Below are 25,375 nucleotides of genomic sequence, written 5' to 3' on the forward strand. Positions count from 1 at the left end.
CCAGAGAAATGCCTTTTTTTTGTATGCATGCCAATGTTTTTTGTTTTCTTAGAATGTGAGCAAATGTAGAAATTTTATGTCTACATTAAATATTTCACCTAATTGTGGGTGCTTATATGATTGGACAAATACATTTTTAAAACAAATAGAATATCTGGTGTTTTTTTTTTAAATTTTTATTTATTTATGATAGTCACACAGGAGAGAGAGAAAGAGGCAGAGACACAGGCAGAGGGAGAAGCAGGCTCCATGCACCGGGAGCCCGACATGAGATTCGATCCCGGGTCTCCAGGATGGCACCCTGGGCCAAAGGCAGGCACTAAACTGCTGCGCCACCCAGGGTTCCCTAGAATATCTGTTTTAAGAATGTAGAGCTGCTTATCAGATACTTGGACCACAGACTCAGCCTAAGATTGCTTCTAAAAATCACTGCCATAAGATGTAATAATAATAATAAAGAACAACATTAAAGATTGCCCAATAGACCAGGTTTGTTCTTTTTTTTTTTTTGACTAGGTTTGTTCTTATCAATAAAAGCAATAATATGGTAGAAGAGTATTGAGTCACCTTACTTAATAGGAACATCAAATACCCGGGAAAAGAAAAGTATATGACTCTGGTAGAGAATGTAAAGCTAAAATTAAAAAAGTGAGGGAAATCAAAATGAAACTACTCATCTTTCAGACTTAAAGAGTACAAGTGAAAGTACTGGCTTTCTATTTAGATACTCTTTCTCAATCTGATTTCTCTATCATAGAATTTATTTTGCCTGCCATCTTTTTTTGTTTGTTTTAATCCTCTCTCAAATAGTATTTTTCCAATGTTCTATTCTCCATTTCTAAGCTCTTCTATCTTTATTTTATGGGAGCCTAGCCTGCTGTGACCATGTCTCAGCTTCTGCTCCTGATTGGAACCAGATTATCCCCAGGTGCTCAGTTCAAATGCCCCAACAGAGAATCCGATCATCCAGCCTCTCTCCTAGGTTTCTGGCCAGCTTATTAATTTCCTGGTCTGGTACCCTATTGGCCTGTGAGAATAGAGTTTCTTAGTGTAAAACCTGGCCACCCCAGAAACGGAGGTTCTGGGTGGGGATTTTTCCCTTGGAAGACAGAATGGTGGGAGCAAGAATCCAAGCTTTGGTGTGTGGTCCGAGTGGCTATCATCTCACTAACTGTATGTTGCCTGATGTAAAATCTTTCTTCATTGGGCTTTATTCAAAAGACAGTTCATCAAATATATTTATAGTATAGAATAAGGCTGAAGGTTTTGAGTCATCACTTATGTCTGTCTTGTTGTGGCTTTGGTCGAAGTTTTTATGTGTTTCAACAGTCTCTCCCTTGTAATGAGGGCTAATAACACTTTTTTTTCATAGGGTTGTTACAAAGATAATAAGGTCTATAGTGGTTAATATGAGACCTTCTACATACTAAAAACTCAATACATAATGGCTGGCTGTTCTCCATCAATAGCAAGAGCAAGCAGTCTCTCTCTCTCTCTCTCTCTCTCTCTCAAAATTCTCCTATGGTAATGTTCTTGGTCAGTAGTATCCTTACTTTTAAAATGAATTATCCAGATTTATCTTAGTTACATAATTCGAAATTATCTGATAGTATGATTCTAAGTCTTTTGCTATCTTGGAGAGTTGTCAAATCACTAATTAGAGAAAGTTTTTGAATCTCTTGGCATCAGGTATTCTATTAAATAACATTTGCAAAGTCTTAATGGCTACACATAACATTGAAATGACTATGTAGTTATCTTTTTGTGATAAGTGCCTTCCACGGTCTTGCTTTCTCACTTTGAATATTGCACCTAAAGCAGGGAATACTGCTTCCTACATGAACCTTTCCAAGTATTTCATGTTCAGGAGCTAACCTTCTCTACCTTGGGTCATCATGTAGACTTTTTCAATTTCAAAACAGGCTTCCTTTCAAATTCTGATATGAAATATGGTATATGAATTTCCTTTGGCACTTCTGTTCTAAGTAGAAAATAAAAACCACATTCTAGAAAGCACAAGGAAACACCAAAAATAAGATAGTGGGGGAGGCAAAGTTGAAAATGCTGCATTTAAAGAGATAATCTGCATATAGTGTTCTCGACAGCCAAATTCTGGGCCTACGGGAGCATGTCTGTCCTGTCAGAGGCAGACAATAGTGTAGGTTATGTGGGAGGATGGCAAGGGAACAGCACACTCATCTGGCATAATCTTGGAAAGAAGTGAACTTCTCTAATCATTAGTTAAAATGTTGTTTTGCCTCATTTGCTAAAGTCACCAAGAAAGATCCTATTTAAAAAAAAAATCCCATTTCTTTCTTAAGTCTAAATCTATATTACAGTGACCGAAATGTATTTATTTACTTTCTTAAAGATTTATTTATTTATTCAGAGAGAGAGAGAGAGAGAGAGAGAGAGAGGCAGAGACACAGGCAGAGGGAGAGGCAGGCTCCATGCAGGGAGCCTGATGTGGACTCGATCCCGGGTCTCCAGGATCACACCCTGGGCTGCAGGCCACACTAAACCGCTGAGCCACGGGGGCTGCCCCAGTGACCAAAATTTAGAGAAAGTTTGCAATTTGGACCCCTGAGACATTCTGAGCTAGCCTAATAAGAGTCACAGAGAAAGTAGGTGCAGCTCCCTAGATGAGTCCCTACTTTTAAGTTAACTCCAGTCCCTTTCTCTTCTCGTGGGTTGAAGCTGGTGTTACATGACAAATCTGTGACAGTCTGGCCTTACTACACAAAGCATGGTCCACAGGCCAGCAGTTCTGGCATCACCTGAGAGCCTGTTAATAATTGAGAAGCTCAGGGCCTTCCCAGACTGGCTGAGTCAGAGTCTGTATTTTAACAAGAGCCATGGGTGATTGTTCGCCTTTTAAAGTTTGAGAAGACTGGTCTAGAAACACATGGGCCTGCACAGTGTGGAATTGAGCTGTTCTTAATTCCATCACTGATTTACATGTTGGAAAGACCACTTACTGTTTTTCAAGAATCTCCTTTTTTTTTTTTCTCCTCCACAAAATAAAAATAGTTTTGGCAAAGCCTTGGGAGCTAGATGAGATAGTCTGGAAAGTGCCTTATGTGGTGGAGGGAGTTAACGTCCTGTTATTTTATGCAAGAAGGCAGATACACTCTTGAGAGGAAGGCTAGCAGTTGCACTGGAAACCCTTGACTGTCAGACAGATCATTTATTTCGCTGTAGAAGACAAGGGAGGTGGGAATGATGGACTTGGCTTCTCTTCCTAACATGAGACAGACCAGTGGTCTTTGCTGGCAGTCTTTTTCCTTGCTCCTTCTACAATCTGGTAAAATATGATAAATGATCTAGTGCTTCCTAGTATGAAATTATAATGTAGAACAATATTTACATAAAAATACGACAGGGAGATTTTACAACACTACTTTATTCAGAAGCTTCATAAAGGCATGGGGTTAACATACCAGCACTGCCCTCTCTGGGGGGATTGGGAAGACTCTAACCTCTCTGGGGGGATTGGGAAGACTCTAACCTGTGCTCTGGGGTCAGGTGTAAGTTGTATTTTGTTGTGTGCTTATACCCTTTGGGTCTTTTGTTGTCCTATGAATTCTGTTTATCATCTGCTCCCATTATTATTGAATGCTCATTTTATGGCCCTGTGAAGACCTAAGGACCAGCCCTTAGGAGCAGTAAAAACAATACCGAGCTCCTGGTTGGGTCATGGACATGGCTGGATCACAGGTATGTCCCCTGAGTATTTAGTGATATATTGCACATCTCTCAGATTATGACACAAAAAAGCCAATAGGGATTTGTTCTGGACTCCTAACATCACCATTTATTATTTTATCATCCTTATGTTTGTGGGCAATTCTGGAATCCAGTTATTAGAGGTCAGACGTATGTATAGTCTTTCAGTTTCAGGTTCCCCCAGGAAAGGTGGATGGCTAGAGGCAGGAATACAGCAAGAACATTTACCTTTCAGGTTTTCCCCTGTTTCTCCCAACAACTCTAACCTTATCTGAGCATACTTGCCCCTTCCTTTTATCACCAGTTTCTAAATGAATTCAAATAGAGAATTTTTTTGAATATTATTTGGTCCTATTTTAGGTGAATTCTGTATTAATTTCAGTAATCCCCAAAGATCCACTTTACCTATGTGTTAATTTTAAAGTTTCACTGTTTCTTGAGAGACTAGAAGATAAAGTTGTACATGCAACATACACATGCACACAGACACTATACACACATACCCCATACTATACACACACACCCCACACTACACATATGCATACCATACATACTACATACACACAGACACCACACACAACACACACTGCACACACACAAATACCACACACACACACACACACACACACACACCTGTATTCTCATGATTAATGCTCTCAAATTTAGGTCAGGGGAAGGAATGTGTATGGGGGAGAAAGATAATTTCTGATATTTTTTAACATAAAGATAAAATATATCCATATAAATATTTTAAATAATAATAAATCTACCTAAAATCCAGCCCTGTTTACTTTTCATTTAGGAAATGTACTTTATGCCACATTATTCCAAGATTCTAAAATTATTTTTATCTTTACTAATTTAATATCTTTTGAATTTGATATGTAGTCTTATGATCATTTTACTGTGACATAATTACAAGCCAATGTATTGTCAAAGGTAATTTTATTTTCTATCACAATCTTTATTTTTATTTATTTATTTATTTATTTTTATCACAATCTTTAATAGCACTACTGAGCTGCTTCATGAACACAGAAATTTAAAGAAATCATTTTATTATTTTCTTCATTACATACTTATTTGGTTCACTTTCTGAAGTTTACTTAAAAAATATGGTAGCATTGAAAGTTCTGTATTAAGGCTATATTCAAAATAGAATCTCACCTGCCTTGCTGTAAAAGGAAAGGACATACAAAAATTATTGTGTCCCTGTGTGTCTGAAATGTCCCAGGGTCCTCAATCCTAATGTCCCCTCTGAGAGTCAGATGTCTTTTCATTTAATTTTCTTAAGGCTTTCTAACATTTCCAGCCTAACCCAACACTGTTACCATCCTTAGTATTTTTACTGTGCAAGTATCATCAGTTATCACAACAATCTCATAAAAACCTACTTTCTTGTTGTTTTATTGAGAAGTATTCCACATGCCATAAAATCCACATATAAAAATGGTTCAATGTTTTTAAAGATATTTACAGAGTTGTACAACTATCTCTACAATTTAATTTGAGAACATCTTCAACACAACATATACAAAAAAACCCGTACGCCTTTAACTATCATCCCCTATTCCTGCTTACCCCTTCCCTAGCCCCAGGCAACCACTAAATCTACTGTCTGTCTTTGTGGATTTCCTGTCCTGATACTTCATGTAAATAGGCTCATGCAGTCTGTGTTTTTTGTGACTGACTTTTACTTAGCAGAATGCTTTCAAGTTTCATCCATGTTGTATGTATCAGTACTTCATTGCTTTTAATTACTGAATAATATTTCACTCTATGCATATACCATATTTTGTTAGCCATCCATCAGTTGATGAACATTTGAGCTATTCCCACCATTCGTCTACTATGAATTGTACTGCTATGTATACTCAGGTACAAGTTTGTGCTAACATATGTTTTTAATTCTCTGGAGTATATACCTGGGAATGTAATTGCTGGGTCATATCATAACTTTGTGTTTGGCTTTTGAGGAATTGCCAAACTTTTCCTTAAAGTGGTGGCTCCATTTTACATTCTTACCAGCAATGTATAAGGGTTCCAGTTTCTCCATATCCTGTCTACACTTATTGTCGGTCTTTGTAATTTTAGCCATCCTGATGGGTGCAAAATAGTATTTCATTGTGGTTTTGATTTGTATTTATCTAATGACTAATGATGTGATCATCTTTTCATGTGCTTATTTGAGAAAAACTCACTCTTTATGTCTGTTCACAGTCTGAGTCAAAAAGTCTAATTGTGTTCAAACTCAGTTTTGAAGATCTCCCCCCTTTTGGAGTCTGCTTTGGTAGAGAGAAAAGGGGTTTACTGACCAATACTTTAAGTTGGTCACAAAGTTAGATCAACATCTTTGCCCTCTGTTTTCTGAAAAAATATTGAGAACACCCATGGTAGTTTTCTGGCAGTAGATGAGAGAAAAACACTGCTTAAATATTTCTAATTTCACAAGAGTAAACTGTAAAGTAAGTCAAGTTTGCTTGATTTTCAAGTTCTTACATTAATATCATATGCTTTTCTCTCCGCTTTGGAGAGGCCCCTTTTTGTAGTCTTCCTAATGTCATACTTTTTAGATGGCCTTCTATCAAGCTTATTCTCATGATAAGATGTGAAATACAGAGACACTAAAAAGGACATGATGAAAAAAGAAATCTCATTGTGTATGTTTCTTAAAATTATTTTCAGAGAATAAAGGAATAAAGGACCAAAGTTCTTAGTGGGATATTAAAGCAATATCAAAAGATGAAGATTTTTCTTTGGGTAATCTGTATCACTTGGGGTCCTCATTTGTACATGACTGAAGACTGCCCTGAGAGTAGCTTAACAAAGGCTCCCATTAGTTGCAAGGGCTCCAAAAAAATCACCAAGATCCATGTTATAGCTGTATCCTATATATTGATTACATTCTTAGGATTCTTAGGGTGATCCCTGCAGGCTTCTAGCTCACATCATCACATGTTTAGAAAAAAAGAGAGAAATTGATCCCTTATACCCCAACCAAAGTCTCAGAACTGAGTCTTCCTAGCCCCAGTTGGCCTGACCTGAAGCACATGCTCATCCCTGAATCAATGACTATGGGCAGCATGAGGGAACTGCCATTAGCTTAGCCCAGTTCATGTGGGTCCCCCCTGGATCCTGTGTGGAGTCACTTCACTGGATGCATTTGGGCTGAGGCTAGCAAGTTGTAGTTAAGAAAGGGGGTGAGGGGTATGTGTAATGATCATTATCTGCTAAAAGCCACAGATCACAAGGGGATTTGTTCTCTCAAAGGGCAGTTCTAGGAAGAACATTAAAACTCTTCAGGAGGAAAAATACCCCCAAAACAAAACAAAACAAACAAACAAACAAACAAAAAAAAACCAAACTAAAACTCACCAAGGGCAATGGTTCTCAAGCTTTAGAGTATGTATTAGTTTGCAAGGGCTTACTTGTTCCACCATTGTGTTTTGGAAGCAGATAACTTATTTTGCAGGTTCACAGATGGAGAGGAATTTTGCCATAGTATGAATCATTCCCTGAGTCTCACCAATACCACATTTAGATGATGTTTGGATTAGATTTTGGACTTTGAATTGATGTTGGAATGGGTTAAGACTCTTGGAGATGATGGAATGGGGTGAATGCATTTTACATGTGAGAAGGACATGAATTTGGAGGAAGGGAGTTACATGGTGGGCTATTATGAGTTCAATTTTGTCCTTCCAAAATTCTCATGTTGAAATCCTAATTTAGAAATACCTTAGAATGTGACCTTATTAGAAATTAGGTTATTGCAGATGTAATTATTTAAGAGAGGTTGGGAGGGTGAGCCCCCAATCCAATACAACTGGCATCCTCATAAAAGAGGGATATTTAGACACAGAGACATATACACAGGGAAAACACCCCATGATATTGGAGTTCTCCTGCCACAAGCCAAAGACCTACCAAAATCTAGGAGGAAGGTCTGAAAGAGATCCTTCCCTAGCACCTTCAAAGGGAATACGGCCCTGTCCTATCAAAGTACCATAAACGAGTGGCTTGAACAACAAAAATTTATTGTCTCACAGTCCTGGAAGTTAGAAGTGTGAGATCAAGGTGTCAGCAGAGCAGCTGTGTTAGGCCTTGTGTTAGGACCACAGCATCTAATGTTCTCAACTTGATTTTAACTGGGTTAATTGTTATTGCTTTTTTTTTATTTTAATAGAAGAAACAAAATTGTCTGAGGATGATGAAATGGAGAAACTCTACAAATCGTTAGAACAAGCTAGTCTTTCTCCTCTTGGGGACCGTCGACCTTCGACCAAAAAGGAGTTGAGAAAGTCCTTTGTTAAGCGGTGTAAGAATCCATCCATAAATGAGAAACTTCACAAAATCCGAACCTTGAATAGCACATTGAAGGTAAAAAATTTCAGATTGTGGATGAATTCTGTGGATGTGGGGCATGGCGTGGCTGGTTCTGCAGAGAGATTCATGCTCACTAGTGTGTTTCTATGGGTGGAGAGGAGGGCAGTGAGAACAAGTATAATCGTCTGTAGGGTCAAATGACCTTTGGCATCCTTGAAGCACTAGAACATTCACACAATAGCACTCAGTGCACTTTCCTAAAATAGGGCTTTGACCTTTACATTCACTTTGGTATAAAAGTTCAAATCCCTTACCTTGCACAACAAATGTTAATGAGGGCTTAAGATAGTGAGAGTGAGATATTCTTGTGAGAGTAAGCAGTGATATGAAATAAGATATTGGAATTTCACTTGACTCATTAAAGAGTACCATCCTTCTCCAACTACATCCAGAAGAAAATCTCTAGATTTCAGATAGATCCAATACTTCGTGATTGTCAGCCCAAGGCTCTGGAGTGAGAAAACGCCATGAGAGATGGGGAATGGGAAATGTATACTAGATTGTTATGAGCCAGCAGATGTTTTCACAATGGGAATGGGGGACACATGGTACACAACATACTGAGGCTATTTTCAGGGCTTCCTGAGCGAAAGTGGTTCTTCATAACAAAAGCATATTGCTTTCACATGTAGATTATAGCATAAACAGGAGGAGGCTGAGAAACTTTGCAAAATAGTTCCACATTAGCAGAAGATTTATAGATTCTGAAAAGCCTTGATAGATTCTGCAATTTAATTTTGGCTTGTACATGTCCTTTTGCATCAAGAATTTGAGTGTCTTTCCAGGAAGAAATACCAGCAATCAAAGAACAAGGCTACAAAGAAATGGCTGAATGAGTCTTAGTTAGATATCCCTGTTAGTAGAATAGCTAGGCACCCCAAAAGGCTGCAAAAAATGAGGCTGAAAAGAAAAGACAGAGGAATATTTTAATTATACAAAGAAAACCCAAATGCAGAGAAATTTGCCAACATTTAATGATGAAAGACATTAGTAAACTCCTTTCAAAGCCAAATATGTTATATTTTATGGTATGCATGAAGTTGATAAATATATTTGATCATTCAATGTAATATGCCATACATAACATGTTGAGATTTACTATTTTAGCTACAATAACTGATGTGAGTGAATACACTTTTCTTTTTTTTTTTTTTAAGACTTTAATTATTTGAGAGAGAGAGAAAACAGAGGGAGAGGGAAAGGGTAAAGCAGACTCTCTGCTGAGCAGGGAGCTCAATGTGGGGCTTGATCCCAGGACCTGAGCCGAATACAGATGCTTAACTGACTCAGCCAACCAGGAACTCCTATGTTTTTCATTAGACAAATATTTCCTGAATCTTTCTAAATCCCAGACTCTATACTTGGTCTCCAGGAGCATTGAATGCACACCACCAGACAGTGCAAACAGAGAGGAAAACAGAATGCAATGTGTTGAATGGTGTAGCTGATAGAAGCTTGAATGCTTTGGTGGAGGGAGGAAGAAGGTGGAGGGACATGGCTGCCTATCTGAGGCCATTTGGGACAAAGTCATGGAGGGGCTGACAACTGGCCCATAAGTAAGAGGTAAAGAATATCAGGGTGAGAAGTAAGGACTTTCATGGAGGAGGAACTGGCCTAGACAAATTGTCTGTCAGTGGAGGATACATTGCAGCCCATGTTGGGAGAAACAAGGAACAGGCTAAAGAAAGGATGGACAGTCCAGGCCATTTCTAGAAGGAGAAAGACTGGGTTTAGCTTTCCATAGAACAGCAGCTCAGGACTCTAGACTGTCATGGGACTGTGCTCTGACCTGGTCACTGGGAGGCCAGGTTTGTACAGAGAATTCAAAGGTTTTACTAGCCGTCCGTACACTTCTCTGTGACCCTCCTGCTCTCCATGCACTGTGGCCATGGCATTTATGAAGTTAGCAGCTTTTTGCTTTTCTCCCAGTGTTTTAATTATCTCTTGTGAGATAACAAAATGCCCCAAAGTTAGCCACTACAACAATGAACACTTGTTAGTTCATAGTTTCCTTGGGTCAGGAATCTTGGTATTGGCTTGGCTGGATGCTTCTCCTCCAGGTCTCCTACAGGCTGCAATCCCAGCATCAGTGGGGGCTGCATGCATTTCTCCACTGGGGAAGGAGTGCCTCCAAGCTCTGTCACATGCTGGTTGGCAGGATTTGGTTCCTTGCAGGTTGTTGGACCGAAGTCCCACTTGTTTATCCAGTTCCTTGTCCTGTGAACATATGGTAGCTTTCCCAATGGAAGTTGGCTTTCCTCAGAGTGAGGAAGACAGCAACAGTGAATGAACAAGATGGATCAGACCTGTTTCAGCAGCAACACCACATCACAATTATGGCATTCTATGCATTAGGAGAAGACACAGGGTCAGCCTATGTTGAAGGAAGGAAATTACATAAGGGCAAGAATGCCAGGGAGCAAGAAGCATTGGGGGCCATCCACCACACCCTTCTGAAGATCTGCAGTCTTTGCATTCCTAGAAAAAGCCCTTTTCACAGATCTCTTAGATGTCACCAAAGTGTAATCCTGGGACTGGTGAAACATAGTTCATGTTATGAAATCCATGAGATAGGAAGACATGCTGATATGGAAATTGCCTTGTTGGGAAAAAGAAAAAAAAGCACATCAGCCTGGAGAAAGATAATTTGGTATGTGTAGGTTTATTCAAAGGCTATGAAAATTATTTTAACTATCTTTAATTTAATTGAATTGAATCATAATTATCTTTAAAATTCAGAGCAGTCAGGATAGTGGTTGCCTTTGAGGAGAAGGGAAGAAATTCCTCGGAGGGGGCCACAGTACAGTTTCTGAGGTGCTGGATAAGGGTTCCCTTTACCTCAGTGGTGATTACACAGATATGTCCATTTTGTTGTAATTCATCAAGCACAAACCTTTTTATTTTATTATTTTATTTTTTTAGATTTTATTTATTTATTCATGAGAGACACAGAAAGAGGCAAAGACATAGACAGAGGGAGAAGCAGATTCTCTGCAGGAAGCCTGATGCGGGACTCAATCCCAAGACCCCAGGATCACAATTTAAGCCGAAGGCAGATGCTCACCCACTGAACCACCTAGGTGCCCCAAGCACAAACATTTTTATATGTGCATTTTTGTCTATATATATTACATTGTGATATAAATGTTTATCTAAACAATACTTCAAAACTGCCATGTGAACAAGCAAAGACAACATAGTTTCATGCAGAAACAAGGAAACTTTTAAAAATAATGTTTATATTAGTGATAGGCACATTTCATAAATAAAGAAAAATCCCTACATTGGGATTGTATTGGAACAAATTCTCTTTATGGAAATTCTTCTAGGAAGTTGAGCAGAATCATCATGTCATACCGTAAATGTAGATCTTTAGGAATTTCTGATAATTCAACATCCATGGACTCTTGATTAACCCTGTCTTTATTTTAAAATGAGTAATTAATAGGTACAACTTAAACTTGCTCTCAGGGTTATTCTGGTCTATGTCAAAAGAGGAATGAACCCTGCTTTCCCCAACTTCTCTGGTAGAACACATTTCCGATGCTTAGGTCTTAAGTCAAGTCATATACTGACTATTTGGAGTAAAAAAAGAAAGTAGAGCATTGTCTCTTTGATGGTATTTTCTAGAGGCCCTGCCAAACCTTGCCTGCCTGCCAGAAGGCAAGAAGGATATCATAAATGTAGTTCAAAGCATCCAGTGGGCCTCCTGCACTGCAGGAGAGAAGCAGAACCAGTGTGCCATGCCATTGACTGGGGTGCTGCGCTGAGAAGCACTGCAGAGCCTTCTATCATATCATTAATTTCCTTCCTCTCTATTCGTGTGTGTAGTTACTTCTTTTATCCATAAAGGAACTTTAACACAGGGCAGCCTGGGTGGCTCAGCAGTTTAGCGCTGCCTTCAGCCCAGGGCCTGATCCTGGAGACCTGGGATCGAGTCCCACATCAGGCTCCCTGCATGGAGCCTGCTTCTCTCTCTGCCTATGTCTCTGCCTCTCTCTCTCTCTCTCTCTCTTTCTTTCTCTCTCATTAATAAATAAATAAAATCTTTAAAAAAAAAGAATTTAACACAGACTTGAGCTAAATAGTAAGGAACTTGAATTGTTTAGAGCTGAAAACCGTATGAGAAGTGTTAGCCCAAAGTTGAAAAGACCTTTCCTAAAACCTTTGATCAGATTTAGAGGAGTGGTTAATTCACTTTGCCTTAAGAAAATCAGTTCTTTAAATTATGTTTATCTGCAAAGATCTTATTTAGCTCTTTCAATAAAATATTAGGCTCTCTCTCTGAAGCAGATGTCAAAACTTTTTTTGTGTAGAAGAAATCATAATTTTTAATAATTTTTATTAGGTTTTTAATTTTCATCCCAATATAGTTAACATGCAGTATTGTGTTAGTTTCAGGTGTGAAATATAGTGACTCAACACTGCCATACATTACTCAGTGCTCATCATGGTGTGTTCTTTATTCCCAACAACTATTTCACCCTACCTGTCAAAATTTCTTAAGAGCAAAGTAAAACTCCTTACACAACTTCACATGAATAGCATTATGGTGATATCAAAGGATGGAAGCTTGTTATGGGGGGAAAAGGTTGTTATTTGAATGTAGATGTTGAGAACTCAGAGGAAGGAAAGAAAATTCTCTTGGCCTTGCTTGATTTTCTACCAGCAATCTTTTCTAGTTACCCACTTATTTAACCTCTGCTTCTGCTTTTTGGTCAGCCTGCTTGTTATTACTCTTTGGTTATTTTCTCACTACACAATTTTTCTTTCCTTCCTGGAGTCTAAATATATATTTTAACCTCCATCTATTATCACATTCTTGCTCTCTTGATTCAGAATTGTAAATCTTATCACTCAGACTACTATATATGTAGTAAAAAAAAAAAGTAGAAAAAAAGAAAAGAAAATGTAATAAATGCTTCATGTAAAACAGAAGTTAAAGCTAATTGTAAAGCATAAATAATACATTTTTTGTGCCAATGTTTATGATCATCTAAGACCAGATCCCTTATTTGGATAGAATAAATGCTATCAATGCTAGAATCCTAAAATTATATGCAAATATATAGATAGAGATTTATATCTCTATATCATAAAACAAATATATATAATAATATGTATATAAAACATATTGTAAACTTTTTACATATTGTAAAACCTATTGTAAATACATACATATAAACCTTTTTTGTTGTTATTTATGGCAAGGATTTCCTTGGGCTCTAAATAGGGTTCATGATATAAAAGAGATTTCAAAACAAATGGATAATTATTCACTCACATTTTATTTCAAACATTCATTTTTTTTCCCAACAAGTATTTAGTGAATGTCTAGCATGCGTGAATCATTCTTTTATAGCCTTTGATGATACAGGAGTGGTCATATCAGACAAAAATGCCTGTCCTTAAGAAGCTTACATTTAGGTACAAGAAGAAATTAACTAAGTAAATAAATTTTATAGTATGCTGAGTGATGAGAATAGAATGAGGATGAGGAATGCTGATGGATTGATTTTTAACTAAGATAGGTATGAAAAGCCTCTTTGAAAGGTAGAGTGTGAGTAATGTCTGAAAAAGGAAAGGGAGTGAGTCTTGAGCTTATGCAAGGCAGAATATTATAGGCAGAAAGGAGAAAAATGTAAGTGCCTTGGGGTGGGAATATGCCTAGTAGGCTTAAGAAAGAGCAAAGAGGTCGTGTGGCTGGAGTGTTGTAGGAGGATGGGGCATGAGGAGAACAGCAGTGGGTCAGAAGGGTAATGAGAAATTATAACATATAGTGCTTTATTGCCATTGATAATACTTTAGCTTCTACTCAGTGAAATAGGAAGCCTTTGGAAGGTCCTGAACTGAAGTGTGCCATAGTTTGACATATGTTGAAGGTAGAACTTGGGATTTGCTGGTGGATTGGCAGTGAGAGCAGGAGTCAAGGATGACTGCAGTGTTTGGCCTGAGCCACTGTAAAGCTGGAGTTGCTATTAGGTGTTTTGCAAAAGGCCATGATAGGAACAGGTTTCAGTCTGTATTGGAAGTTGGGGTGGGTCAGGCATGTAGAGAATAATAGGAGCTTAGTTTTGAAGTATTTATTTATTTGTTTGTTTGTTTGTTTGTTTGTTTGAAAGAGTAGGTGTGCACTTGGAGGGAAGAGCAGACATGGAGGGAGAGATAGAATCTGGAGCAGACCCTGTGGGGAGCATGGGGCCCTATGAGGGGTTCAATCCCATGACCCTGAGATCATGACCTGAGCCAAACCAAGGATCACTTGCTTGACCAACTGAGCCGCCCAGGTACCCCAATAGGAGCTTAGTTTTGGACATGTTATATTTGAGATGCCTAATAAGTGTCCAGGTAAAGCTGCTGAAGAGGAAGTTTAGACAAACAAGTATGAAGTTCAGGGAAGAGATAAGGCTTGCAAGATAAATTTGTGACCCTTAGTATATAGGGAGAAGGGGAGACATGAGATCATAAGAGATGGCAAGAACATGGATATACGTAGAAGAAAGAATAAGCTAAAAGGGGAGTTCTGGAGCTTTCCAATGTTAAGACTGAGGCCAGAATGAGGAGTCATCAATGGAGATTAAGAATAAGTGGTCATTTTAGGATGAGAAAAATCAAGAAAATATGTCACAGAAATGACGTGATGAAAGTGTTCAAGAAGAGGTTGTCAACAGTTTTAGATGCTGTTGATAAATAAGTTGAAGATAAATAGTTCTTGGATTTAGCAACATGAAGGTCATTGGCTTTAACCAAAACAGTTTTGGTTAAATCCCAATGAGAATGGGTCTGTGAGAGAATGGGCATGGGCAGGGGAGACATTGGAGACAAGGAGAAAAGTGAAGCATTTGCTGGAACAGAGATATGGGGTTAAGAGAGGGCTTAGAAGATGGGAGAGGTGACAGCATGCATAATGATTAAGTGGAGATGGGAAATTAATGAGTCACAAAAAAGGGGAGAATTGTGGGAGTGAATTTCTTGAGTATGAGAGAGTTGGGTGATATTGCACAAGTGGAGAGAAATTGGCCTTTGCTGGGAGCACAGATATTTCATTCAAAAGAACAGGAAGGAAGGCTGGGTTATACCTGTATTGATGTAGGTAGTGGGCAATAGGAATTTGAGAGAAATGTTCTCATTGTTTCCATTTCCTCAAAAAACAAAAATAGGGAACAAGGTCATGAACTTTACTTTTTTATTTTTTAATGTTTTTTTAAAGATTTTATTTATTTATTCATGAGAGACACAGAGGGAGAGAGGCAGAGATGGAGGCAGAGGGAGAAGCAGGCTCACTGTGGAGCCCCACATGGGACTCGATCCCAGGACCCCGGACTCATGCCCTGAGTCAAAGACAGATGCTCAACCACTGAGCCACCCAGGTGCCCCAGGGTCATGAACTTTAAGGGAGGATGGGGAGGAGGTTGAGTAGAGATGAAGTGTTGAAATAGTAATTTGGGAGATTGGGAGAGAAAAGGGGTGGGAAAATATGAGTACTGGGTAGTAGTAAAAGCCACTCAATGGCTGTGGTCATGAATTTGAACTGCAACCAGTGAGCCTGGTTGTGAATTTTTAGCTATACACATGCTGGCCTGGGGAGAGACAGAAAGACTGGTTCAATAACAAACATGTATTGAATGTCTCCCTGGCCCTCAGCAGTGTGTTAGGAGCAAGGAATACAGGGATGAATAAAATGCTTTCTGTCACCTTCCTTAAGAAGCTTTAGAATAGGTGGCATGCAGATCAAGGAACATCTAAGGACAGCATGGTAAGTTCTAAGCATTGGAAGGCACGAGAGCATAAAAAAAAAAAGCCTTTCAGTTCAATTTAGGGGTTCAGACAACGTTTTCTAGAGAATATGATGCCTGAAGTGAGTATAGATTTATAAATTGTGGTAAAATCTGGTACAAAAAGATTGGCAAGTGTTCCATGTGAAAGCAACTCAAGGAAGTAGAGTTTACCAGAAGAAAGATGAAGAAGGTCCTCCATGTGGCACAGTATCATGGAATGTGAACTGATGCTATGTGGGGAAAATGCACACCAACACTGTTTGAACAGGAAGTAAGGAGGAAGTTAAGTTAGAAAATGGAGCACAAATCTGGAGAACCTCTGATGTGAAGGGGAGCCATTATGAGGACTTAGCATTTTAGGTGGATGCCCTGCATTGCTGTGCAGAGGGGGGTTTAAAGTGAGGATCGGAGCAGCGACATATCAAATGTGATGAACTGCATTTTGTAGCCAAAGTTAGGATTATGGTCAGAGGGACAAGAGTAGATTTGAGATAAAGTTATCAGGACTGGATGATTTTGGATTGTGGAGGCTCTTACATCTCATTTTTTAGCGCATTCTTTGTATAGAACATTCCCTTAACCTGAGCCAGACATTTCAGAAATGTTTGTTATTGGTTACAGAGGAGGTGGGGTAAAATAATATGAATAGATTTGTTTGCTCTATTAGTGTCATTGGAACACATACCGTTTGATGGAAGGGTAGTAGTCTTTGAATAAAAAGATAGCCTATATATTTATTTGGTATATATTAATTAAATACATGTGTGTGAGTTATTAAAAAATCAAGATAATTTAATAAAAATAGAGACATATGTTGGATTATCTGATGTCTTAGGGAAAGTACTGTGTCCCAGTTTTACTCATAGTGAAGTTTGGGTGGTCAATGACAAGATACAATTATAAGCTTTAGATGGAATGATGCTCACTTTGAGATAGAAATATTACTGAGGTATGGAATGAGAATTGATCTGGGAGAAGCCACATGGGAGATCCTGGCTAGATGTCTAGTTCTTCCAATAGCCTTTGGGTAGGATACTTAACTTCTTTTTGGCAAATATATACAAATGGATGTCCTGCCATATCTCTTAGGCTTGCTTAGGGATTAGAATAGTAATGTGTAAAAACACTTTGATAATGTTATGATGAATGTATAAATGTATTTGTAAAAGGGCTGAAGAGGATTTATTGAAATTAAGACACTCACTGCATCTTATTGCACCCCCCCCCCCTTATCTTCTACTTGGGCAGTGTAAAGAACATGACCTGGCCATGATTAACCAGTTGCTGGATGATCCGAAGCTGACTGCCAGAAAATACAGGGAGTGGAAGGTGATGAACACCCTGCTGATCCAGGATATCTATCAGCAGCAGCGAGCCCCCATGTCTGCCCATGAAGGCACCCCCGAGGGACTTGAGAAACCACCTTCCTCTGCCTGCGTTGAAAATTCTATTTGAGAACAAGCCAGCATTTTCTTCCCTTATATTACCCCAAGCAACTTTTGGAGATGTTATAAGAGCTTTCCTTAAAAGGAAAACTGAAACCAGTTATTCATGCATTGGCTCCTTCTCTAAAGATGTGACTAAAGTGAGGACCCACTCTGACAGCAACAGGACTCTTCATTCTGGTTGTAGTGCTTACACTGAGACTGGAGGGATTGAGTCCAGTTGAACAAACATCGTGTTTCTACTCGGAGCTCATGGTTATGCTGGGCTCTAAGTGGGATGTGAGAAGTGTAGGTTCCTTGCTCTAAAGAGAATCACAGTGTTCTATGGACAAAGATCATGTTTTACCAGGGATAATTATTCAGAGAAATGTTCTCTTTTCCAAAAGAAGAATCTACAGATTCCACCAGGTTGGGTAGTTGAATTCTTCAAATCATTTCTTTGAGTGGAGGAATGTGTTTTACAGCAGAAACTGGAAGGGAACAAATGTGGTATTACAGAACCCAAATCTCTCGCCTTTGGTCTGGAATGGTGGTGCCTTTTCCATGAGCTGAGAAATACTTCCCAGTGATTGGTGTGTGGGATAGCCCAAGGAGGTGGCATGTTCTGTTAAACACTCCCTCAAAAGACGGCTTGATGTTTCCACACTTTACCCAGGTGTGGGGTGGAGGTGGGGGTGGGGTTGGGGGTAAGCGACCTGATTAGTTTCCTTTCCACAGAACAGCTAAAGAGATCTGTCATCACACTTAGAGACCTCTACTCCCTCCTAGCTTCTCTAAGCCATTGCAGGATATAGAAGTAAGTCCAGCAAGGAATGTTTCTTGCTTTTGTCTCTGGGTGTGATGCCAATACACAGTGTCAATTTATATTGTTTCCCCAAGATCAAGATGGACAAGATAATTCTGGTGTCTGAATGTGTTTGATTGATATCTTTACTCCAAAAAACCCCACAAAAGCAACAAGAGACTTACAATATGATTGTTTTATTTTTGTATATTTACGTGTCACTTTGTGTCCTATGTGAATAGCTATCTATAATATGTTTGTTATTTAAGTATATTTATAGAAGGTCAAATTACTAGTGTTTTAAAAGATGGTAAAGTAATTATATGTTTTGCTCAATATATATTCTCCAAATATATACTTTTTTGCTTGAGAAAATAGGAATACTGTTGATTCAGTGGAGCTTTTATGCTGCACTATGATGTATGAGGAATGCTCAGGATAACTTGTGGGATAAATGTGGAGGCATGTATTAATAATGGTTCAATTTCTAGCTTCTCTTTCCCTCTCGCTCCCTCTCTTTCTCAACCCAGAGTGCTCAGAGTTGTGTCACTCGCTTAACCAGAAAAGGACTTTCACCTTAGGTTATTTTTCCGAGTAAATAAACTTTTTAAGCCTTATGGCATTTATGCCCACAAACCCTAAACCAAATGAAACACAATGAAGATAGTCTTTTATCTGGGGTCTGATAGAAATTTTGGGGTCTGCTGGTAATAGAGAAGTAATTCTGAAGTAATATGAAGTTATTAGAGAAGTAATATCTTCCCTTATTAATCACCACAAATATTTTTCATCCTACGAATAACCACAACCCACCAAAAATCCATTTTGCCCTTACCCCTAGCAAATTGTCAGCCAAAAAAACACACGGGGTATGTTTCAGAGAGTGAACCTGTGGCTTGACATTCAAATGGAAATAACCCTCTGAATTTTATCTGCAAACTAAATGGAAAGAGTCCTTGAATGTTTCCCCAAGTTTTACTCAGAAGTGTTAATACTTTGTAAACAAAAACAACCTCAGTATTAAGAAAGAAGAAAGAAAAACCGCAGGAAACAAGTTAGAGTTCTAGAAGCTTCTGTAAAATAAGAGGGCGTGGGACACCTGGGTGGCTCAGTGGTTGAGCATCTGCCTTGGGCTCATGTGGTGCTCTCGGGTCCTGGTATCGAGTCCCACATGGGGCTCTCCGAGGAGCCTGCCTCTCCCTCTGCTTATGTCTCTGCTTCTCTCTCTCTCTATGTCTCTCATGAATAAATAAATAAAATCTTAAAAAATAAATAAAATAAGAGAACGTGTCAGGCAGTATGGCCCAGCAGACATTTAGGAGTGCCTGCCCCACATGGAATGGCTTCCCAGATGCAGGGGACTGGCTTATGGTGATTTTACTGTTGGCAACAGTGACCATGGGAGTCCTCAGATAGGATCTTGAAGCTTCTGCTTTGAGCAGCCAGTGCTTTAATCTCTTCACAATGTAAACAAAATGCGGGGAATGAGAAGTATGAATGGAGGAGATAATTGTATGGCAAAGTTTTCTTTCACCTTCTTTTCCCTTGGCTTGAGATACCAATCTAGAAACTCTGAAACCATTTTTTTTTTTTTAAATTGAAGTGCTCCAGAAGCTTTTGACCAGGGCTCGAGAATACACTTCCATGCTTTGCTTTGGCTTCTCATTAATGCACACTTAACTGGCCACTTAGTGTAAATTCCTTTAGGAGCACTCAAACTTAAAGGCAGATTAGGTCCGTGAGATTACTGAATCAAACCTTTCAGTTATTTGTCAAGGTCTAGTCAATCCAGAAGCTTTGGCTTTGTTAAAGCACTTACTCTGCAGAAGCTCCCCAGTGAAAGACCAAACTGCCCAATCTTGCACCCACTCTTCTAGACCAAGCTTGCCTGCCTATTGGTGTCTTCCTTTCTGTAAATGCTTTCATTCTGCATTACTTTGTGTTAGGAAGTAGGGGGCTGCCTCTGTGAGGCAGCTTCAGCTGTGGCCACTGAGAGGAATTGGGGTTGGGGGGGCAGTAGGAAGTGACAGAGTGGGTGACACTTTCCATGATACTCAATTTAGGAATAACCCTGCCATTTTTCTGGTTCAAAGGATATTGGGAAAACTAGATTACTTCCATTTTATTTTTGGGAATTGGGTCATCTCTGAAATGGATTTTGGGTACTTTCATGCGGTCTAAAGGGTGAGTCTGTTACCCACTCCTGTAGACATAGTATCTGAGGGCTGTGGAATGACCCAGAACCATGGCTGCTCAGGAAGCAGATAATCTGAGCATAATCAGATCCAACCCTGTGGCACCTGCTGTGGATTAGGATCTGGATGGGACTCCTCTTTGAGTTTGAAAGGAAGACTACTTCTCTCTGTTGTTAGCCTGTAGACCCAGACGAGTGCCCGATAGGATACCTCCATGGCTGGTTCATTGTAGCATACACTGAATTGAATGGTCCCACATTTGATGGGCATATACTGCTTTTAATAATTCTTAGTTCTAATCTCTGTGTAGCATCAAAGATCTAGGAAGAATCATAAAGCATACTACTTCAAAGACTCCAGGAAGCCTAAGAAAGATTGTGTGTCGAGTCAGATTTCAACGTGAAACCCAAGCCTTATATTTATGTAGCACTTTGTAGTTTGCAAATCTGTGTGTTCAGGCTTCTCTCCTTCCCTCTCAGTGGTCTTTGCAGGGATGATTGTGGACTATCATTCCTCTTTTCTCACCAGGGAGGAAATAAGCTCCTCCCACTCCTCTCTCCCTTTACCTTGCCCAGTCACTGTGGGGTCCCAGCCCTGTGACGTTTGGTATGTGTGCATTGCGCTAAACATGTCCACGGCCGTGGTGGCTTTTGTGAAGTCATCCACTGGAAACCTGGGTGGGGGGGGGGGTCCTCTTTTTCTCAGGGCTGAAGGGTGACTGTCTCTCCTACAGCCACTGGCTGCTGAGCTGACTGGATTGACATGTGACCTAGTCACTCTGCTTCCTTTCCTTTCTTCTGGAAATTTCACTGCTTCTTAGGTGCCAAGAGATCCTTGGATGGAAGAGGTAGTTAAAGAAATGGAATTCACTTGTTTTCTTTTAAAAGCATGTCAGGAAATGTCAGAGACAGAGCCTAGTGACTAGGAGTTAGTCCCTCCACCTTCCTCTCCCAATTTCTTCTCCTGTAATTATGGTAGCTTCCTCAGATAGACTTGAAGTGACAAACAATATCATAGAACTGAGAGATCAAAAGAAAATATGCTTTAAGTCTCTTAAGGAGAGGTACCAGACAAATCCCAACTGTATTTAAGTACATGGACACACACCCCTTTTAAAATAGTCTCCTTGAAAGGTAGTATTTTGATATTTAGCCACACAGAAGATTTAAGTGAGTAATATAAGTACAGAGGATACCTTTCCAATAATATAATAAAAATATATAATAAAATAACCAATAACTTCTGTTTAGTTTTAGAATATATCTCTTCTTCAGTCTAATAACCTCTCCAACATGTGGTGTGCACCTGGTCCTCTTCCCATCTTTTCTGCTGGATTCTGATATTCTGATACCTGTTAGCACAAAATGAGCAAACTTTTCAGAATCTCTAGAAGTAAGGAAGAAAGTTTTATTTGAGCTCAAGTTAGGATAGCTGCCCAGGAAACATATCCATCACAGGGAAGAAGATACTCTGGAGAATGAACAGCTTTTTTTTTTTTTAACAGAGTTAGATACTTTTTATATCTTGTAAAAGCTCAAAAGATTATGGATTACCGATGAGCATATAGACAGGAGTCAGGAGTTTCATCACAAAGGAATGCAGGGAGTTGGAATGCTGATTGATATCTCAAGGATAAGATGGTTTTTCTTTAGGCTACTCATTCACAAAACAGATGTACAATGTGTGTGTGGTGGGCTCTAAATCAGGCTTTTGGTTTGAATAAAGTTTATACACAGTCATGTTGACTTAGACTTAAGAAATCTAAACTGGCTCCCTTCATATATATCAGGCTTTTAGAGAGTTTTTCTCTCTTCATACCTACTGTACAGGTCAGGAATCATCAGTCCCAGCACATCCACCTTGGCTGTCTGCATCCCCTGCCTTATCCCTTCTGTGTGTTCAACCCAAAGGCAGACATGTGATAATTACCTGGGGAACTTGTCAAAAATCCTGATTACCAGGCCCCACCACTAGATACCCTTAACTGATGTAATTCATGTGGTTTGGGGCCCAGGCATTGGCATCTTTTAAAACAACCACGTTACCTAAGTCAATAAATAAATAAATCCAAATCCCACATTGTAAAGTTTGTGTATAATTTGTCCTGAAGCTTTGTGTTTGGCTGCACCTGCGTAAGCTGCTACAAATAGAATAAAGAATTTCATAGCCTGTATCTATCATTTAGATGCATGGAAATATGGGCTTTGCACACAATGGGTTTGGAGCTGACTGGGAACAATGGAAAAAAAATATAACATTAGCTGTGGTTGTAAAGTCCCCCCCCCCCCTTTTTTTTACCATCTTGTGAAAGGTTTCTGAAACTCGATAATAAAAAGCAGTTGGTATAAATTAAAAAAAAATGAGATGAGAATCGCTTCTATATGAAGGCATTCTAAAATATTAATATTAAAAACTATGTACCTGTCCTTTTGTTTTTACTGAAAGCTTTCTGTAAGCTGTCGACTTTGATCCTCATTTCAGTTATTAGTGACTTTGTTGTGGCAGAAACAGACTCAGAGAGGTTAAAGATACACCAGTGAGCAGAGAGCCAAGGTCTTCAACCTGATTAGTGTGGCTCTAAATTTCAGAATTTTAATGACATGCTACACCATTACAGATGTTGCTTTAATTTCTTGTTTTGTTTTGTTTTATGTTGGGATCAGAGCCCCATGAAGATGACGGTGTCTTTCTATCTCTCTTGTCTAGCACTTAGTATTGTTCTGAATGAAAATTTCAAAGAAGTGAATACCACATGCTGTTCATGAATTCTAGGGCCCTTCGGCAGAGACATGAGTCTCAGCCCAACCTCTGTGTCTTCCGTGCTAACAACCAAAATTCAACTGATTAAACATCTTATTGGCTTTATTCAGCAATTCACGAATCAGGCAGTGTCCAACGTAGCAGATAGAAAGATCCTTGGAAGAGCTATACTCCACGAGAGATTTTACAGGCAGCAGGGACCAGGAAGCAGGAACAAGGAAGTGGTATTAGGCAACATGGCAGGTTGTTGAGTTGTAGGTTTCTTTCCTTATGGGGGAGGGCAGGGGTCCATCAGGAAGATTGCCTACTAGTGCTGGCCAGGAGATTCCTGATTGGTTGAAGATTCCATTTCTGAAGATTCCATTTCTAGTAAAGCTGAAACTGTAATTAAGGTTCCATTGGTGACATGTGGCTTAGCAAAAACAACCCCATTTTGGGTCTGTTGCCTTGTTTTTACCAAGAGTCATTCCTTTTCTTGTGCAAGTGTTCTTTAAAGGCACTTTACATTCCAAACTAGTAGTGGAGGTAGGTGTGGGCAACTAACTACTACTCTGCTTGCTTCACTCATTCACCTTTCTATGGCAAGTGAACAGATTGGAATCCTTCGAAGTCTAGCTCCATCCACATTATATGAGTAGATCATGGAAAATGCCTGCTAGTTTCCATTGCATTCTCCATGTATTTGGACTTCAGGAACTGTAAATTTTTGTTGTGTCTTCATTTCACATTGTGCCTTGATGACTGTGACTGTGTTTTTTTTTTTTTTTTTTCTGTGACTGTTTACTGGGATGTAGGGCCAGTGAAGGAAGAGGCTCAGAAAAGGGGCCAAGGGGTTAACATGAAGTCCCTTAGTCAATGTAGAGAGGGAGTGTAAGGTGGGCATGAGGTGTACAGGTGAGCTTAGCTTGCAGTTGGCTATATCTAGCATTAGTTGCCACATTATTTTGTGGAAATTTGATACCTTTGTTTTACTAGAAGAGTCAAGGAGAGCTGAATATCATAAATTCCCATAGGGCTTCATCTTAATTCTTCTCTCCTGTACCTTAGGCAGAGCATTGAATTTTATATTAACTATTAGCCTCAAAATGGGGCTCTGGTGCAGTCATGAATGGGAGGAGTGAGGGAGTGGTAACAGAGGTGAAGAAATAGCAGGGCAGGAAAACAGCACTAATAACAAGTTATGACACAGGTAGAATATTGTGCACGTGCTCCTTTTGATATGGCTTCTTACTTTTTTTTTATGATAGCCCCAAACCGACACATTCATTCAGCTATGCATGAAACCAACCAGACCTCCCTGAGGTATGTCTCAGGCTTTCTGGATGGGCAGAGCTGCATTATGTCTTTAAAATCTCTAAACACTCATAAGACGATGGCTTATCTGCCTTCCATATGCAAATAAAAACAGTGAAAATACTCAATACTGAAAAGAAGAAAAGTCCAAGGAGGTTTTGAATTTTTCTATTACATTTATATTGGTGCTTCTCTAGGTAATAATATTTAATATAAAATTCTTTCAATTTTCTTTCTAGCTTGTGATTTTAATATATGTCTACTTTGATTTTTCCTCTAAGAAAGAGTTGGTCTAGTTTCAGTGGAAGATCCTACTGCCAGCATTGGGGTTGCACTAGGAAAATTGTAAACGGAGGCCCTCTACTGCTCATCATTGGGAGTCTCTGTGTCTCCTTAATGAGACTGAGAGGCTCTAGAGGCCTGGATGAAAAAGCCAGGTAGCTCAGAAAGCTTGGGCACTGTGGCTGGTTTAGTCTTTATACACTTACATAGAGCCTGTCACTAGGAAGATGATAAAATTAAAAAAAAAAAACAACTAAAGATCCCACTAGATCTGGACAGAGATGAAATCTGTCAATATTCCTTAGGATGGGTACACAGACTTAGTAAGAGAAGACATCTATTCTCATAGATTTCTAGTTAATTTGGTCTAGTTTGCTTTTGCAAAAGACAGCTCCAAGTAATCCATGATACCCACAGTGAACAAAGCTTTGTCAGGATGCAGACTATAGATCTGACCTACACAAATGGTCCAAATCTCAGATGGCCACCAGACTGAAAGTCCCATGATGGTGTAGGAAATGAGAGAGAAACAAAGAAGGACTCAGAGATCTTCTCTTCTCAACATGAAATCTAATTTAAATAGACAGTTCCTGTCATCTATTTCTGATAAGTGGGTTAACTACAATTCCTGTTTCCTCTTTTCCAATAGCATGTTTCTTTGACTATTGTCCTAAAAATGCATACGAATTTTAAAATAAGCTGCTTAGTCAGCCAGTTTCTGGAAGG

General features: G+C 39.2%; 1 protein-coding gene across 6 annotated transcripts in view; it reads left to right on the forward strand.

The window, feature by feature from the left end:
- The window catches only part of IPCEF1 (interaction protein for cytohesin exchange factors 1), a 167,482-nt gene extending 148,085 nt beyond the window's left edge, over positions 1-19,397 (forward strand). For all 6 annotated transcript variants that reach the window (XM_072767490.1, XM_072767501.1, XM_072767508.1 and 3 more), the window contains 2 exons: positions 7,913-8,106; positions 17,139-19,397. In XM_072767490.1, the coding sequence (XP_072623591.1) occupies positions 7,913-8,106; positions 17,139-17,345 (401 nt within the window). In that variant the 3' untranslated portion in view covers positions 17,346-19,397. The remainder of the gene's footprint in view (positions 1-7,912; positions 8,107-17,138) is intronic.
- Positions 19,398-25,375: the final 5,978 nt, after the last annotated feature.

This window comes from Vulpes vulpes, chromosome 1 (assembly GCF_048418805.1).
Source record: "Vulpes vulpes isolate BD-2025 chromosome 1, VulVul3, whole genome shotgun sequence".
In the NCBI taxonomy this organism is placed as follows: Eukaryota; Metazoa; Chordata; class Mammalia; order Carnivora; family Canidae; genus Vulpes; species Vulpes vulpes.